Here is a 19,753-nt window from a genome sequence, read left to right on the forward strand (position 1 = left end):
CATTAGATGTAGTTGTGCAAATCTGTTTTGCTGATTTTACCATCTCTTGCAATGACAACAGTTCACTCATACCTTGGTCCTCAGTCTCTAGCAAAAGTTCACTGGACATGAAAGCGTTGATATGGTCAAAACAAACCCCACTGTCCTCCAGATCCAGTTCACTGGTGTCATGTCTAGGTGTTGACCCGATAACCTTGGCGATGCGGAACAGTTCGTCAGCAGGTAAGGAAATTAACTCTCTTTTGATGTCCCACACCAGCTGCTTCCTTGCACGATCCGCCATTATGTCACCCTCTGTCGTCCCTTCCGTGGTAGCCTCGACCTCAGGATAAAGACAGCGCTCACAGATTGTCTGGCACACGCCCTCTTGTCTCGTTGCTCCGTGAATATAGCAGCTGCCAGCCTCTAGCCCCAACGCTGCCTGGTCCCTATGGTTCTGGAATCTTTGGATCCGTCTCCTAGCGTCACATGGAGTGGATCCCGGACGAGCCCCCAAGAATCTGTTGCAGGCCCCGCCTCCGGAGACCCCTCAGACAGATTACTGTCCCTGTGAAAACAGGATAAAATAAAAAGACAGAGAGAGTCGTGTCAGCTCCTTCACAGCTCCTCTGTTGGTGTGAGGAAGCATGCGCAGTTCACCAGTCCATTCACAACCGGGCAAGAATATCAAAATAAGAGTCCTTTTTTTTTGTCCATGTAAACCAATATACATTTGACAGTTTGCACACTGCATAAAAAAATAAGGTAATCATTGAACTTATATACAGATTTCAGAGAAAAATAAAAAAACACAATTGTATACATACTTTGTGTGTATCACATGTGCTTTATGTGATGGACTGTATTTCTTATCCTCTGGTTCCAACTGTTTGATGTCAGAAGTTGGTGTCAGGTTGAATAATGAATGTTTTGTGTGACTGTTTAATACATTTGACTCATGAGTAAGATTGGTCTGGTTGGTCCCTTATTTTATGTAGCACTTAAGTAAAAGTTAACGGGATAGGTGTTACAATATAATCAAATTATTTATAATTAAATTATATCAGAACTATGTTTATAAATAATGATATTCCCTGATGAACATCTTTCTCTGTGTGATATCACTTTAATGTTAATGATAGGCACAAAAATACCTTGTTATTCCAATTAAATATTTTTAAACAGCATTTATGTTTCTGTATTGTTATATTTTGTTAGAAAGTGTTTGTTGTAAGCCATGATTAATGTTTAATTTATTAAAAAATTATTTCTGTACTTTTTTTTTTACTATGGAAAGAATGTCAAAAGTATGCAAAATTCATAACTGTAGAATTTGAATCGTCAAAACATTCAAACAAAGCTTTGCCAAGTCATCAAGTTTTTAATTAATTAATGTAGATACTGTATTTATTTTATTTCTTTGTGCATTTCTACACTTTTTAAATTAAGCTTCAATTACCTCTTTTATTTTTTAACCTTATCTTAATTAATAAATAAATAAATAAATAAATAAATAAAATCCTTAATAAATATTTTATATTTTTCTTAACTTTATCTTTACCTTGACTGACTCTGAGTCTGAGAGTGAAAAGGGTCGATGTAAACAGCAGATGGCAGTAATGCTTTACTAAAGTTTCAGATCCAGTGTGAAGAAGAAGAATCTGCCTTCAGGATTTGGTCAGTCGGATGGGTGTGGCTCAGTATTAATAGAGAAATCAGATTTAGTTTGAATCTACAACAATATGAAGAACTATTCAAAAATCTCCGTGATTTTATTATTAATCTGTGGTAAGTTTGTGATTTCTGTTGACTTTGAGCACTTTTGCAATTGCTGTTTTGTTTACTTAAAGTTTTTTAAAGACACAGACTCTTTTTAAGCACATGTAACAGCACATTCAGTAAAAACACCTTCATTCAAAGCAGCATTTTAAAATCTGACAGACAGTCGGAGCAGTTGTTCACTTGTTCACTCATTCTGTAACTGCTGTATAGAGCATGTCAGTTTAGTGACTATATCAGCAAGAGTCAACAACAACTGGAGAAATATCATATTCACACATGGAAATATGATCCTAAAATAAGTATGTTTTAGAAAACAAAATAAAAAAACTGAACCATGTTTCTCTGTCAAAATATCTATAATGGTTTTGTCTGTTAGCTCTTTTGTCTTGATTCTTGATGTGAGTTTAATCTCTGATTGATGTTTGTGTTTGTTCTGCAGTGTTTGGAGCTGATGGACATCGAGCGGAGAGAGTGACCGTGATGGAGGGAGATTCTCTCACTTTAGACCCTCTAACAGAGCAATTTAATCGAATACTGTGGTGGTTTGGAGATCCATTAGCATTTATTGTTGAATCTTTTGGAATTGATTTAGTAGAGGAATATGAATACATACAGTTGAGCTTTGGAAATCCAGACTCATTCATTGCTGAAATTAATGGAAATGTGACCTCATATACTGAAGATGAGAGACTCAGAGACAGACTGAAGCTGAATAATCAGACTGGATCTCTGACCATCAACAACATGTGAATCACAGACACTGGAGTTTATCATCTACAGATCGATCACAGCACTGGGACCTTATTTAAGACATTCATTGTTAAAGTCCCTGGTGAGAATACTTTTTTGTTAGAGAAATTTACATATTTTCATATTTTTGTTTTAGGAATTAAACCAGATTCAATGTTCAACAAGCAAATATTCATTATTTATGGAGCCTTTCCTCATTTTTCAGAAGTAGTTTGGTAAACTTCTATAGTGGTGAATGGATAATATATTGCGTTCCCATTTGCTCCAATAGCAAAAGAACAAAATCTTGAGCTTCTGTGAAAGTTTTGATGACTTTCCAAAGAGGAAAAACACATTGAGAGCTTGATTATAAAGACTTTCTGAAACACTCACAGCAGCGTTACCCAGTTTCATGAAGAGCAATGCCAAGATTAGAAAACAACCTGTTATAAATGTACATTAAATGATTATAAAAATGAAAAATTAGATTTATAATGTTAATAAACATGATCACAGTCTGTTAAAAGCCTCCAACAGTTTTAGTTTCTCAATATCACAGTCCTGCTGTTCTCAAAATCATCTCAGCTGTGATTGGGCCGGAGGTGATCACATGACTGATATTCAGGCTTGTATTCAACTGTAGAACTATCTGATTGACTTTGTGTTTGTTCTGCAGTGTTTGGAGCTGATGGAGATGAAATGAAGAGTGTGTCAGTGAAGGAGGGAGATTCTGTCACTCTAGACACTGGTTTTAAAGAGGAATCTGATGTAATAACGTGGTGGTTTAAAAGTTCATTAATTGTTGAATCTGATGAAAATGGGACCTATACTGATGATGAGACATTCGGAGACAGACTGGAGCTGAATTATGAGACTGGATCTCTGACCATCAACAACATGACAACCTCAGACTCTGGAAATTATCATCTAGAGATCAATCACAACAATAGGACCTTATCTAAGATGTTCATAGTTACTGTCCATGGTAAGAATACTTTTTCATTCAGCAATATTATTGATCTGATTGTTTTCTCCAGAGCTGCTTTATAGATGAAATTGTAGTGAATTTACAGGTATTTAATCTATTAGCTCAAATCATGGGTGAAATATATATATATATATATATATATATATATATATATATATATATATATATATATATATATATATATATATATATATATATATATATATATATAAAGCCTTATGATTCATTCTTATATATGTTGAACCCAAGAGGGAATTATGCACATATATTGTGAATTAATTACAATGGATTATAATCAGTTACATATATGATTCATTCTAGTTTAATAAAGTTGTTTACAAAAACTATCCTAGTTTGACCAGCAAACAATTAGTTTTCTCACAGACTATTATAAAAATAATGTTATTCTCTGGCCACAAGAATAACTTCCTATTATAGCATTAAAGCGTTAAGCAGTGTTGCCAGATCGCAAACGTAGAAGTGACTTGGTTTTCTGAATGAGCAGCAGAACTATCAAACATGAATATAATGTATTTAATATATGAAACTACTAAGTTTCAGAGTACATTTTTCTTCAAAGTATCATTAAAAATAGAACAATGCATTTTACAGTAATGTGACATACATTGTCGAATAAGGCATAAAGAGAGCTTTACAAAGAAACCAAACTTGTCAGGTGGCAAAAACATAAATGGGGAGATGCAGTTTATACTCAAATTTTATTGTTTAGAATGAAACTAATGCAACTACAGTCATGGCTAAGCTTATACACTAGGGATACATACAAACAGGGATACAAAAAAAGTTGGGACACTGTACAAATTGTGAATAAAAACAGAATGCAATGATGTGGAAGTTTCAAATTTCAATATTTTATTCAGAATACAACATAGACGACATATCAAATGTTTAAACTGAGAAAATGTATCATTTTAAGGGAAAAATAAGTTGATTTTAAATTTCATGGCATCAACACATCTCAAAAAAGTTGGGACAAGGCTATGTTTACCACTGTGTGGCATCCCCTCTTCTGTTTATAACAGTCTGCAAACGTCTGGGGACTGAGGAGACAAGTTGCTCAAGTTTAGGAATAGGAATGTTGTCCCATTCTTGTCTAATACAGGCTTCTAGTTGCTCAACTGTCTTAGGTCTTCTTTGTCGCATCTTCCTCTTTATGATGCGCCAAATGTTTTCTATGGGTGAAAGATCTGGACTGCAGGCTGGCCATTTCAGTACCCGGATCCTTCTTCTACGCAGCCATGATGTTGTAATTGATGCAGTATGTGGTCTGGCATTGTCATGTTGGAAAATGCAAGGTCTTCCTGAAAGAGACGACGTCTGGATGGGAGCATATGTTGTTCTAGAACTTGGATATACCTTTCAGCATTGATGGTGCCTTTCCAGATGTGTAAGCTGCCCATGCCACACACACTCATGCAACCCCATACCATCAGAGATGCAGGCTTCTGAACTGAGCGCTGATAACAACTTGGGTTGTGCTTGTCCTCTTTAGTCCGGATGACATGGCATCCCAGTTTTTCCAAAAAGAACTTCAAATTTTGATTCGTCTGACCACAGAACAGTTTTCCACTTTGTCTATTTTAAATGAGCCTTGGCCCAGAGAAAACGCCTGCGCTTCTGGATCATGTTTAGATATGGCTTCTTTTTTGACCTATAGAGTTTTAGCCGGCAACAGCGAATGGCACGGTGGATTGTGTTCACCGACAATGTTTTCTGGAAGTATTCCTGAGCCCATGTTGTGATTTCCATTACAGTAGCATTCCTGTATGTGATGCAGTGCCGTCTAAGGGCCCGAAGATCACGGGCATCCAGTATGGTTTTCCGGCCTTGACCCTTACGCACAGAGATTGTTCCAGATTCTCTGAATCTTTGGATGATATTATGCACTGTAGATGATGATAACTTCAAACTCTTTGCAATTTTTCTCTGAGAAACTCCTTTCTGATATTGCTCCACTATTTTTGGCCGCAGCATTGGGGGAATTGGTGATCCTCTGCCCATCTTGACTTCTGAGAGACACTGCCACTCTGAGAGGCTCTTTTTATACCCAATCATGTTGCCAATTGACCTAATAAGTTGCAAATTGGTCCTCCAGCTGTTCCTTATATGTACATTTAACTTTTCCGGCCTCTTATTGCTACCTGTCCTAACTTTTTTGGAATGTGTAGCTCTCGTGAAATCCAAAATGAGCCAATATTTGGCATGACATTTCAAAATGTCTCACTTTCAACATTTGATATATTTTATTAACAATGGAATATAGATAACATAAGTTTATGAGATTTGTAAATTATTGCATTCCTTTTTTATTCACAATTTGTACAGTGTCCCAACTTTTTTGGGATCGGGTTTGTACATGTAACTTGAAATACAATGACGGGTACACTTTGGCACAGTCATATTTTGTACATACAATCTCCATACATGTTTGTGTGTGTGTGTGTGTGGTGTGTATCGGGGTTTGGCTGGTCTGGAATGCGACCGCATGGTCCTTAACCCACATGGGGTGATTCTTTTAAAGTCCCCAGAGCTGAGGACTGGGATTTTCTGTTTAGTTTTATCGGGTCCACAAAGATGCCAAAAGTCACAGTCTCTCCTAGACCGTCTGGAGCCGATTTGTGATTTACATGCACAGTTCAGGAGGCTAAAAGCATTCTGAAAATTCCAAAGTTGGTTGGCTAAGACTGATCTTATACAGACGTTACTAAAATAATGAAATTTAAAAATTGATGGTCTTTACACAGTTATTGAACCAAACTAAGAATTCAGAGGCCAGTTGCATAAACTTAGTCACTATATTAAGACTGTGTCTTAAGAACTAGTTTGACCAACTTGCAGTTAACCAAGGGGTAATCAATGTTATTTTTCCAATTCAAATTACACCAATCTCCCTTTTATGTAAGGGACTTAGGACCACTCTTCAAGAAAAACATTAGTGTCTTAACTTTTAAGACTAGTCTATGTGGTTTATGCAACCGGCCCCAGAATTCATCACAGTAAAGTTGCTTTTAATCATTTATATTGTATAAATCACTATAAAAATAAATTAATTTGACTAATATAAGATCATATCAGATCTCATATTACTTTATCAAGACTGTTCTGTATGCGAGGAAGTCAAATTGAGTTTATCAGATGAGATTATGATCAGAGTAATATCTGTACAGTAACATCAGCAGCAGTGTGTAGGGCCTTGTTCGATAGAACTTGCCAAATGACTTCATCAACAAGGAACATGACTAAACAAAGCTTCGTTTGACCAAAAGTTCCATTTCCTGACCCCAAGACCCCCAGCCTTAACAGAAGTGATGACACGACTTCATTTAACAAAGAACTCTGTCTTGAGTACTTCTCAGCTCATCCGGAGTAAACTAATCTATCACGTGGGGTCTGATCACATTAAATCTATCGATTCTCTCGCAAAAGCTTCTGTATTATCAACGGACCAGGAAAAGACCAGTCAACAGATTTAAGACCAATGGGTCGATGACCAAAACCTCCTTTGTGTTGAACAATCCGTTTTGACCCGGTCATTTGCGAGTCACTGTTTCAATGAATCCATTCCTATAGACTCAATCTCAAATGGACAATCATTTAAAGTATTAACTACATTCAGAATAATACATGCCATGATGTAATTACTAACATGTCTATTCAATGTGAGTTTTCTTCAAATGCGTTATTGTAATCATTGTTTTATTAGGTTAGGTTGGTAATATGTGTGTAAGAAGTGTGTCATGTTTGAGTTCGAATTACAGGATTTATTATTCTCTTTAATTCTGTGTGCATGAAACATTAAAATTCGGTATCAGGGAGATATTAGGAATTTTTATAAAGATGCCAATAAAACAGGATTATGCTCCATGGACATCACATGATGCAATCAGTGGACAATAGAGAGTTTAATCTCTGATTGACTGTTTGTGTTTGTTCTGCAGTGTTTGGAGCTGATGAAGATGGAGTGAAGAGAGTGTCAGTGAAGGAGGGAGATTCTGTCACTCTAAACACTGGTTTTAAAGAGGATTTTAATCATATAAATTGGCTATTTGGAGATTCATACTCATTCATTGCTAAATCTGATGGAGATGAGATCTCATATACTGGTGATGAGAGATTCAGAGACAGACTGGAGCTGAATGATCAGACTGGATCTCTGACCATCAACAACACGAGAATCACAGACTCTGGAATTTATAAAGTAGAGATCAATCACGGCAACACTGTGACATTCATGGTTAATGTCTGTGGTGAGAATACCTTTTACTTTTCAGAATAAATAGTTTTGAATGTGTTTTTGTTTTATAAATTAAACTGAATTAAACAGTTTTAAAGTGCAGCAAATACAGTTATAATGTGTTCATCAGTCTTACAGTGTTGTAGTTTCTCAATATCACAGTCATGCTGTTGTTCTGTATATAATCACAACTGTGATTGGGCCGCAGGTGATCACATGACTGATATTCAGAACAACCCATTTTGATTTTATACCACAGTACTATAAAAATGAACAGTGATTGACTTACATTTGATTTCACACACATTATGAGCAGATATTTTTAGTTTCATGCCACCAGTAGTTATAACTCCAAAACAAGTCAAAGCAGGATCAGTCGTTCTGTAAAATAAGGAAATGAAATTGAACATAGACAGGTTTATGATAAACGTTCCTGTGCTGTTATATGAAATAAGATCCTCGTGGCCAATCAAAGTAGTGACCAGACTTTATGATAGATATTCATTGCTACTGTAAGTATTTTAAAGTAATGATTGTTTATCAGATGTCTGTGAAAACTAATGACTGTCTGTCTTTATCATTACAGGATCATTTTATCCATATCCAGGTCTGTCTCCAGGTGCTAAAGCAGGAATAGGTGTTGTCATTCTGCTGCTGGTGTTATATATTGCTGCAGTTTTATACTATCACCATAAGCTCTCTAAACGACGAATGCAAAACCGTGAGTATTACAGCTGATACAACAAGAGAAAAATAATGAGCTTTATTGTGCTGAAGTGGTCAAAATCACTTCAGCTTTTCTTCTCATTCTGACGTCTGAACAGCAACTGAACCTCTTAAATACCAGATACAACATGCTGCTACAGCCTTAAATATCTATGGGTACACACGCGTCACGTGACAAAACATACATCATCAAATACCTCCATTTTTACAGTCCACAACACAAAAACTGTGTTTTAAACACTTTAGTCATCTCAGGCAGAACCATACTCAGGCCAGCCAGAACGGGGCTACTAAGAACAGACGGACCCCGTCCCAGCATACTCTGCTCTGCTCCCGGGAATTCTGGAGAATCGTGGGAAATGCGTACAGCAGTAGCCTCGGCCATGGCTGTACCATAGCATCCAGCCCAAGAGGTGCTGGGTTTGACATTGAGAACCACAGTGGACAGTGAGTCATCTCTCGAGACGCAAACAGATCCACTTGGGCTTCGCCTTAGTTCTCCCATCAGAGCTTCACCACCTCTGGGTGAAGTCTCCATTCCCCGGGCCTCGGCCCCTGCCTCGACAGAATGTCTGCTCCCACATTGAGGTACCCCGGGATATATACTGCTCTGAGGGAGAGCAGTTTCCCCTAGGACCACAGGAGGATCTGATTCACCAGTTTGTATAGCAGGCGTGATCTCAGATCTCCCTGGTGATTTATATATGAGACCACCGATGTGTTGTCTGATCAAACTTGCACATGATGGTACCTGAGATCTGGAAGGAAATGTTTCAGTGCTAGAAACACCGCCATCATCTCCAGGCAATTTATGTGCCACGACAGATAATGGTCCTGCCACAGACCTCGAGTCGAGCGACCACTCATGATCGCCCCCCAGCCCGTGAGGGATGCATCTGTCGTTAGTGTGAGGACTGAGAGCCCCCAACACAGGTCCCTGGGACAGAAACCAAGGTCGCTTCCATATAACTAGAGCACGTAAGCATTGCCGCGTGACTCTGATTATACGAAAAATATTCCCCCTCTGTGAGAACCCCTTGGTTTTGAGCCACCACTGCAGTGGTCTCATGTTCAGCAGGCTAAAAGGTATCACGTTGGACGCTGCTGCCATAAGACCCAACAGTCTCTGGAACTGTTTGACAGTGAGTGACTGGCCTAGCTTTATGTCTGAGACGGTCGAGAGAATTGATGTTATGTAGTTTAATACCGAAAGCAAACCTCAGGAAGTTCCTGTTTTGCGGGAGGATAGATACTTGGAAGTATGCATGGAAGTTTAGATCTATCGTGACAAACCAGTCCTTGGATCTGATTTGTGACATGATATGTTTAACTGTCAGCATTTTGAACTTGAGCTTCGCTCAATGTTCGATTCAACTGACGAAGATCTAAGATCTGACGCAATCCCCCATCTTTCTTTGGCACAATGAAATAGCGGCTGTAAAACCCTGACTCCCTGCTGGGAGGAGGAACCCTTTCTATAGCCTCCTTTTGCAAAAGAGTCTCTACTTCATGTGCCATCACCAGAGCCTGCTCGGGACCCACAACCGTGGGCAGGACCCCTTTGAATCGGGGTGGGTGTGTTCTGAACTGAATCACATACCCCTTTTCTACTGTGTGCAGGACCCATTGAGATTCTCCTGACAGATTTTTCCACTCTGACAGAAAATCTACTAAGGGAACCAGCCTCTCGAGGCTGACCTCTGGTGGATTATGGGTAGTCAGCACAGTGCCCTGAAGCAGAGCCCTGGCAGAGAATAACTGGCTTGGCTGCAGAGAGAGCGCGCCACCCTCGGGTGACACATGGGGAACTACTGCGCCCCGGCATTGCGGCGGGGTTGGCAGAGCGCCCCCCTGAGGGCACGAGACGAGAGGTGAACGCCGTTTGTCTCCGGAGGTGACCACCCTCTGATCCGTCTGGTGTCAGGATTTTTTTCAACGAAGCCCTCTTAGCAGTGACGGCCCGTCTTTTCTTTATCTTTGATATCGGTCAGATTCAACCAAAGATGCTGCTCCGTGGCCACCAGGGCTGCCATAGAGCGGCCAATGGATATGGCCGTCTCCTTGGTGGCACGGAGGGCTAAGTCAGCTGACTGGGTGCGGACATAATCCATGAGTTGTCATGGATCATGTCCGCACCCACTTCATAGCTATCACTCAAGTCCTTTAGCAGATCAGCCTGGTATGCTTGCAAAATGCTCATAGTATGCAAGCATGCCGTAGCCTGAACTGCTGCTGAGTACGCTTTGCCCACTAGCACTGATGTAGTTTTCAGGGGCTTGGTGGGCAACGTCTGGGCTTTGAGGGACGATGCCGCCTGCAGAGAGAGATGGCTTGCAAGCATCTCTTCCGCTCTTGGCAACGCCCGATACCCATGTCTTCTCAGATTGATCACGTTGCTGTATGTGGAGGTCTGAGGTGAATAGACACAGAATGACACTGGTCTCTTCCATGACCTCGACACCTCAGTGTTGAGGTCGGGAAAAAACGGTAGTGCCCGACGTGGAGGTAGAGCAGACCTGGGTGGTAGAAAGTGTTCATCTAACTTGCTCTTGCTTCTCGGCTGGCCAATCGATGTTCAACTTGGCAACAGGACGAGTAAGCTCCTCCTTGAGCTCCTCACTTGCGGGAGAGCGAAGTTGTGAGTCTTCAGTCTCTCCCGTCGTCATGCTAACAACATCCAGCTCCTCAGAACTGGACGCCATCAACATGACTGCGTCAACCGGAGTGGAAGAAACCGCAATGCGTGCTTCTTGCCTTCGAATAGACACACCGAATGCAGCAGGTGAGGGCGGAGATAAGGCTGGGCCCATCTCTAACCCCGCTGCTACATCCATTTGCAAACCCCAGGACATGAGGCGCCGCCCTGCCTCAGCAGAAGTGGGACCCGAGCCCTGGGGAACGCGAACCGAGCCGCTCTCCTTGAAGAGGGCCCAGCGGGAGCGCAGCGTTCTCAAAGGAAAGTGCTTGCAGTGCACGCAGGCAGCCCCCTTGAGAGCTGCCTGGGCATGCTGCGCTCCCAAACAAGCAACACATAGTTCATGTGTATCCCCGCTCGTAATGAAACGACGGCAGGGATGAACACACTTCCTAAAATGCTGCTCGCTCGCCAAAATACCAGAAATAATGATGGTAGACAGACAACAATAAATAAGACAGTTTAGATCACACGTAACGCTTGCTGAAGACACAGAAGCTGAATGTGAGTGTTTTCGGGCCGGCTTTATAGTTCCTGGTCAGTGACGTCACCCGCCTATGACGTACCATCTCCCGATTGGACAGATTTCATACGTGCTTCATGGCGAAATCACGCAGAGGCGTTCCCATAGCGACTACGCAGCGCGAGTTCCCTTGAAAGGGAACTCCATTTTCGCAGCCCAAGCAACAGCTTGAAAGCTGTTTTAAAATGTATTCACATTGGAGAGCAAGAGCATCTTCAAAAAGCTCAGTTTTCACTGGTCAAAAACACAAGAGAGACCTTCAATACAGAGAGAAAAAGAGATAAATTATATTATAAAGATGTGTTACATCCCAGTCTAGGAGTGTAAAGGAGTAACATAATGAAGAAAGTCACATAAGGAAAGCGTAGATTTGCGTTTATTTTAGGAGCAATTAGTAGTTTCTTTTGGTTACAAGCCACTATATCAGCTTCAGAAATGGGCATGAGCCAAAATAACAAACAAAACAAAACTAGCTATTTTGAAAAGGCTACCTTATCCTAACTCCCCCCTAACTCCCTATCTCCCCATCTGTTCAAAACCAGGAGAAAATATAGCTTTTAAACAAAATAGGCACCCATTCCCTACATCAATGGCATTACTCTATTTACAGATTACCTTTAAACACAGACACACATTAAACAAAGAATGAGCAAAAATAACCAAAGAAAATGGTGAGGAAAGCAGTTGGAAAACAAAGTTAGGCATGCAACAGGCTACTTCCCATCACTTAGATCAGCTTTACAACAGGCCGGAGGAACACTGACACCAACGCGTCACTCAGAGCCGCGCCTCCCTTGTATTGTGCAGAAGCGCGTTTTTGAGGGATGTGAAGCCAGGAGAGGAGCCAGTCCGCTTTCCCGGATAATTAGCAGCAATGAAGAGAGAGAAACTCGGAAGGGAAAAATAAAACATAACCACTAATCACAGTATAATATCATATACATCCAAGGACGTAACAGATGTAATAATATGTAATATGCAAAACGTAAAGAAAAATATAATGTAAGATATAAAGAATTGAACAATTGCAAGTCATAATGTCAGAATTGAATGATAAAAGCTCACAATTCTGACTTGCAACTTCCACTTTATATTAACCAATTCTGACTTTATAACTCACAATTCTGGGAAAAAAAGTCAGAATTGTGAGATTAAAAAGGTCACAATTATCCTTTTTTATTTATTTTTTATTTTTTTGTGGCAGAAACAAGCTTCCGTAGTTATCACATCCATGTAAATTACAAAGATGCACATTTTTGAAAACGGCATGTGCATGCTTACTACCTGTTTATTCTATAGATATGCGTGTGACGCAAGAGCTGGATCATCAGACTAGATCTCTGAAAACCACAGATTCTGGAGATTATAAACTACAGATCAAACCCTACAGCGAGGGTACAGACAACTTTTCTAGATGTCTAATGTAGCTCAAACTAACACTGTTCTCTTTCTATATGCTGCTGTCACAGATGAAGAGAACACTATATTTGTGAAGGAGGGAAACCATGCGACTCTAAACCCTGATACTGAAATCAAGAGTGATGATGTGAACATGTGGATGTTTGAAGATCAAGACAGTGTCATTGCGCAAATGACTGGACCGTCCAGAGAGACATTTGATGGTCCTGATGGGAGATTCAGTGACGGACTGAAGCTGGATGAGAAGACTGGATCTCTATCATAGATGCAAACTCCTCACCTTTAGGTGAGAATTCACCTTTTTGAGATCAAAATAGGTCACCTACGAGATTCGCATAGATCTGATGAGAAAGTGTTTTGGGGAGGTGGGGGGTCTGAGAAGATAGTCTTTGGACAGGGTCACGGTGAATGAAATCATGAAAACTTGTTGTGATTTCCACTGTTTCATTATTTCCACTTAATCGAACATACTTTTTATTATTCCAAATACAATTTGTATAACGCTAATAACATTGCCATTTTGCCAACGAATACAACTTTAGTTTAAAGGGTTACTTCAGGATTTAGCATTAAGCTTTGTATTAGTAGAATACCACTAGTATTTTCGAATTACTGTGCTTTCCCCCTTCATATCAGCCCGAGATGAGAGATTTATGCATTTTTATTCTGTAAAAAAGCCTCCGATGACGCAAAAATCGTCATTTTGCGTCATCGGAGGCTTTTTTGGCCAGAGGCATAAAACTACAGCCAGTAATAGCAGGTAGTTCCGCATTTTTTCACCACGCCCATACATATGCGCTTTTGAGGTTACTCACGGACATAGATCAAAGATTTTATCAAAAGTGGGTGTCAATTATATTTTTAAGCTTACAGTAATTCACTTTATTTTGTCTGCACTACATCAGTGGTTCATCTCGCAAATTTATCGGTCTCTGCAGTCATCTCAACCAATACAGCAACAGGCTTTTGTGGTAACGTTAGCATAAATAGATAAATAGACTAACTCAGTTTTACAGAACAGTGGCTTTACTTTGATAACAGTCAACTTATATGCAACTTATATGTAATTGTCTATCTAACGTTACTTTGCTAAGTTTGCAGTTTTACTGCTACCTACAACACTACATATAGGCTACTGTGTTATCAGTCTAGTATCAGCGAGTCTTACCTCTAGGCGAATACGCTTAGTACCAGATGCCCAGGCTGTTCGTCATCTGGGAAAGTGAATATCGATCGCGGTGTCCTTCAGAATGGTTCTCTTCATTGCAAGGATATTTGGTTCGTAGTCCTCGTGCTTGAAATGGAGACTACATATTCTGCGTTTTTTAGGTTTTCTATAACGGTGTCATCTCCAAACTTCGGGTGTTTGATGGCCCGCAGCCACTGTTTACATCGCTCCAAATCTTTAACTTAATCGGAAAATGATGGAAACTTACTTGTCCTTTCCTGGTTTTGGGTGTACATCCAGGTACAAAGCAATTTAGCACCATTTCGCTGTAAATGTATGAACTAACTCACGATTTATAGAGTTAATATATAACAAAGCAAGCCTAGTTGTTTGAATTTTCCTGGTAATTCCGCCTGTAACCGATAGGCGTGGTTTGGGCGTGGCCTCGCAGGGGCAGCAAAACAAGTGCATTCTGGGAGTTGTTGTCTTTCATCCACATTAGTCAAAAATACATTTTCTGCCTTTTCTCAGTCTAGAAAGCTCCAAATTCAAAACTAATTTCACATTTCTACTACATAAATGACCAATTTTAAATACACATTCATCTTTCCAGGGGTGAAGTACCCCTTTAACTCTACTATACTATATTGTCATAACTATATTTTCTAACTATATTTTCACCCCTGATGTGTTTGCATCCCTGCATGAAAAACATCAAAAGCAAACATACAGGATGTTATAAACTACAGATCGGCAGCAGCAGAGAATCCAAATACAAGAAATTCAAAGTTATTACACATGGTGAGTAGTTGGACATGCTGCCAAAACTCTGAAGATCCAGAAAGATCATAAAGTCATTGTAAAATTAATACATTTAATCCAAGTCTTGTGAAGAGTCTTTAATTTAGACTTGTATTCACATATAAACACACACAGTGCACAGCATAAATGAGTACACCCCATAGACTGTAAAAAAAATATATGGACATAGTCTCCGTGACGTCACCCGTAGATTCTGAAGCGAACATTTTTGAAGCGAAAAAGCGGCCGCTGCCATCTTGCATCTTCGCGCGTCACTCCCAGATAACTGAAAATGGGCAAAGAGGCGGGGTGTGGGTGGAACTGAGGTGCCTGGTTGCTGAAACCACACCCATCTAGCGCGACGTGATCATGTTAGCAGGCTAAAAATATGGAAGAGGATTAAGGCCAAGCAATAATAAAAAAATAAAACCATCTCGAGATTAAAGTTGTTCAATTTCGAGAAAAAACTAGTAATTTAACGAGTTTATTCTCAACATTTTATCTCGACTTTTTTCTTGAAATTTAACGAGTTTTTCTAGTAATTTAATGACTTTATTCTCAACATTTTATCTCGACTTTTTTCTTGAAATTTAACGAGTTTTTTCTAGTTATTTAATGAGTTTATTCTCAACATTTTATCTCGACTTTTTTCTTGAAATTTAACACGTTTTTTCTCGTAATTTAATGAGTTTATTCTCAACATTTTATCTCGACTTTTTTCTCAAAATTTAACGAGTTTTTTTCTAGTAATTTAACGAGTTTATTCTCAACATTTTATCTCGACTTTTTTCTCGAAATTTAACAACTCGAGATGGTTTTTTATTTTTTTATTATTGCTTGGCCCTAATCCTCTTCCATATAAAAAAGCTATCTGTCTATCTAAAATATTAATAAAAATAAGTTTATTTGAAAGTTCTAAGGTTTACTATCTATGGTGTCTTTTTTACGATACAGATGCTCCAGCAACAGTAATATTGTAATTTGTGTCGGGTGAGCAAATGACAACACGCAAAATCAAAATGGGACTTCATACCTTTATAATGAAATAGCGATTGCGAGATCAATCCAAGCCGTTACTCTTGAGTAATTATTTGATAATTGTATAAAATAATCCCAAAAAAGCTCAAACACGGCAGTTCAGGTGACAGACAGCAGCGGCAATTCACCTGTCACTCAACTGGCCACGCCCTTAATTATGCAAAACTTTAAGGCTTAATATAATTTAAACGGATGAGTTATAAAAAATTCACCTCTCTCAGAGTTGTCATGAATTAGCAGTATAGACCAAAACCACAATTTCTACCAGCTGTAAACATGTTATTTTCTTCTGTAAAGTTGGGCATTTTAACATGGGACTCAATGAGATTCTGCTCTCTTCTGGAGCCTGTCCCTAGCGGCCAGTCGATGAAGTGCAATTTAAGTCACTTCCGTATTGGCTTCATGAGAAGTTGCCGCTTGGTACACCCCCTTTGAAAAATCAAGATATTTTTCTTAAATTAAGATGTTTGAGGTGTTGCGAAAAATAATTCAACATAATCTAATATTTTGCATGGCCTCCTTGATTTTTAAGAACAGCATCAATTCTGGACTAAAACATAACTGGACTATATATGACCTCCACATCTTCTCTTTGTAATTTCTATTATTTTCCTTTCAGGTTCCACAGGAAAAAATGCACATGAATCAGAGACTTCAGAGATTCCACTGTTGAGTGAAGAAGATCCGGATAGAGCAAGAGTTCAGTATGTTAAGGCTCACCCACAAGTGCACGATCAAAATATTTAGTCATTTTTACACTCACTCATGTAGGAATGACATTAAAGTGAGTAAATGACAAGAAGACTGTATATAAGAGACCATCAAGTGCCACATTCAGTGAGTCGACGTCAATATATGTTACACTTATTATATAAACAATTAACTAACTTCTCATCTGAGTTCAGGTTCTTTCAATATTGTGACATTTTTAATACTTTCAAATAATTTTTTTGTTTCTTCTTTAGACCTTTTTCCTGATTAAACGATGAGTGTTGCCATTACAAATTCTAACTTCTGATTGGATGCTCTCCTGTTCCGGTCTCCATAGGAACCCGTTCATCTGTTTTCAGTGTAGCTTCATGTCATCGACACTCTCATTAAACTTTGACGGGTGAAACACTGACACAAGACGGTCATTGCGACACTGTAAAGTGATGGTGTGTTTTAATAGGTTTAACGTTACATAATCAGCTTGGATAATACACTAATTTGACTAGAAACCGGAAATGTAAAGCATCCTTCCTGTTACAAGTCAGCCGTGACTTCCACATTCAGGAAAAAGGTCTATATGAAATAATTATGCTTGAATATGTTATTCAAACCAGAGAAAGTCTTTATCACTGGAGTCTGAGTCAAGTCTGGATTCTGTTGTCACGAGTCCGAGTCGAGTCTCAAATCATAAAACAAAAACAAAGTTTTCATACTCAAATCCTATTTTTATCCTAGTTATATTATATAGACAAAATAATATGATCTTTAATCGGTTTTGTTTGTAATAATAAAGGTCCTAAAATGTAAGAGATAATGTACATCTACCTTATTACTTTATAATCTGTTACAGTTTATAATCCAGTAAAAACTATCATCCAGCCATTTCAATGCAGTAACTAAGTGGACACAAGATGGCGCCAGTGAGTCACGGTTTGTTATGCAGCCTTATTGACGACAGTCATTATCAGAAAATATCAAACCTCAGAATGTTTGTCAATAGGGAACTGTACGCATGCTGATTATGATACTTTAAAATATGAGCTTATGGTAATAAATGGATCTACCTCTCTTTCTACCTCTCTCTCATGGACACACATTAAGAGAGAGAAAACCTGCATATACTACTAAAAATATTGACAAAATGCAGTGCTAGGTTTAAAGGTTCAATTTTTTTTTCATTTATTTTTTTCATATTTTACCAGGCTGGCGATCCAAATGAGCCACACAGCTACACTACAGTATAATAGCTAGCTGTGTGAGTTAATGTGACTAACCTCTGTGGATGTGATGTCTCGTATAATTTAATGTTGTCGTTCCTGTGCCTTTTAATTGTTTTCACACATTCTAATCATCTAGCCAATAAACCCGTTAATAAACCCGTTAATAAACCCAAAAGAGCAAACATATGGCATGGTGGCTCCTGTCATGTTTCATGTGAGTCATTTCAGGTTGAGTCTGAATTCTTTTAAGGCCCGGGACACACTAGATGATTTTTCAAATCTTAACTGATGTAAAATCTGTGGGAGATCACAGACATAACTAGAATGTACATTTCCTGAAGAAAATGTGAATGGTGCTTGCAGTGGCAAAACTCGTCACTTGGTTGCTAGGGTAACCTGGGTGGTTGCTAGGCGGTTGCTAAGGTACTTGGGTGGTTGCTAAAGGTGTTGTTAGGCGGTTGCTAGGGTGTTCTGGGTGGTTGCTAGGCTGTTGCTATGGTAACCTGGGTGGTTGCTAGGCAGTTGCTAAGATACTTGGGGTGGTCACTATGGTGTTGCTAGGCGGTTGCTATGGTGTTCTGACCGGTTGCTATGGTAACCTGGGTGGTTGCTATGGTGTTACTAGGTGGTTGGTAGTTGTCACAGATGGTTACCATGTAGTTTTTATAGAGTTCTTAGCATGTTCTCAGCCCCATTTAGCACTTAGCTAATCAGTATTGGCATGTAGCTATTCACTGCTAGCATGTGTAGCTTGTTGGAAGTCCAGTTTGCTAGCATGAGTCAAAAGAGCCAACCGCCATGTCTCTACGATGTTCTGATGCAGAGATATAGGTCTTGCAAAACGGTTGCTAGGGTACTCTGTTTGGTTGCTAAGGAGTGGTTTGGCAGCTACCAATGATGATACTCCAAAGGCTGCTTGCCAGTATGAATGATATAAACCAATGCCTCTATGATATTCAGATTTGAAGATATCCCTCTATGCTTTGGGTTGCTAGGGTGCTCTAAATAGTGGCTAGGGCGTGGCTATGAAGTCTTGAAGGTGATTCGTGATTGGCCGTTTGCTGCCCCGAGTCAAATGAGCCCACCTCATGTTTCTATGACACTTCTATCCAAAGATATTAATTTGATCTTTTTCAATGGAAGTCTATGGAGCTTGGCTTGATAGGAGGGCGTGGCTTGATAGCTTCACAATAAACCTGAGAGACTGATTGGTTGCCTGAGTAAATTTATTTATATTTTTTAATATATTTTTTTATATTTATATCCTGTCAATCAAAAGTGTGCGGAAAAACGTGTTCAGACTGCATCTCCGACATACTGTGTGTGAAGACAATCACTCTTGTGAATTTCTTCTTCTTGGTGGTTGGCAAACCAGCTTTTGTGTTGATTTTTAACGCATTAACAGTTTAAAAATAGTGACGCTAAAGCAGGCTCTTTTTGACCCTATGAATCACCCGTATTTCAAGCCAGGGTTGCCAAGTCTGCATTTTTATTTTTATTTTTTGCTAAGTCAAATATTATTTGTAGCGCCTCCCGTCCAATAATCGCAAAAGGCTTTGTGCTTCGTTACTTCTGATAAGAATAAAAGTTTCAGTTTTCAAATTCTGTCCATTTTATCATGAAGGTCAAACAATAAAAGTAGTTTTGACGCTCTTAAATGTGACATGTCAGATCGCTTTACTTCCTCTTCAATACAAGTTATATCTCAAAAAACATGCA

General features: G+C 39.2%; 2 protein-coding genes across 4 annotated transcripts in view; both read left to right on the forward strand.

Annotated features, from left to right (window-relative positions):
• The window catches only part of LOC125273065, a 49,311-nt gene extending 31,277 nt beyond the window's left edge, over positions 1 to 18,034 (forward strand). Inside the window, exon 8 of the transcript XR_007186001.1 lies at positions 18,017 to 18,034. The gene's annotated coding sequence lies outside the window, so the exon portion shown is untranslated. The remainder of the gene's footprint in view (positions 1 to 18,016) is intronic.
• On the forward strand, positions 1,615 to 18,466 carry LOC125273066. 3 transcript variants are annotated; one of them, XR_007186002.1, is made up of 8 exons: positions 1,615 to 1,767; positions 2,201 to 2,593; positions 3,167 to 3,475; positions 7,438 to 7,746; positions 8,320 to 8,454; positions 13,147 to 13,382; positions 14,986 to 15,065; positions 16,723 to 18,466. XR_007186002.1 is itself a non-coding variant. In XM_048198327.1 (7 exons), exons 3-6 carry the CDS (start codon positions 3,190 to 3,192, stop codon positions 13,359 to 13,361), a joined length of 945 nt encoding a protein of 314 aa, XP_048054284.1. In that variant the 5' UTR covers positions 1,615 to 1,767; positions 2,201 to 2,593; positions 3,167 to 3,189; the 3' UTR covers positions 13,362 to 13,382; positions 16,723 to 18,466. The 3 variants fall into 3 exon arrangements, 1 of the variants encoding a protein (XP_048054284.1); XR_007186003.1 differs by lacking the exon at positions 14,986 to 15,065 and having other exon boundaries at positions 16,723 to 16,940; positions 17,069 to 18,466; XM_048198327.1 differs by lacking the exon at positions 14,986 to 15,065.
• Positions 18,467 to 19,753: the final 1,287 nt, after the last annotated feature.

The sequence above is a fragment of the Megalobrama amblycephala genome, linkage group LG7 (assembly GCF_018812025.1).
Source record: "Megalobrama amblycephala isolate DHTTF-2021 linkage group LG7, ASM1881202v1, whole genome shotgun sequence".
Taxonomy (NCBI): domain Eukaryota; kingdom Metazoa; phylum Chordata; class Actinopteri; order Cypriniformes; family Xenocyprididae; genus Megalobrama; species Megalobrama amblycephala.

Bases quoted from the DNA above. Each gene is read 5' to 3' on its own strand.
- LOC125273066 (XM_048198327.1), top strand. From the start codon at position 3,190: ATGAAGAGTGTGTCAGTGAAGGAGGGAGATTCTGTCACTCTAGACACT. The intron at 3,476-7,437 runs GTAAGAATACTT...TTTGTTCTGCAG, and splicing joins GTTCATAGTTACTGTCCATG to TGTTTGGAGCTGATGAAGAT. The intron at 7,747-8,319 runs GTGAGAATACCT...TTATCATTACAG, and splicing joins ATTCATGGTTAATGTCTGTG to GATCATTTTATCCATATCCA.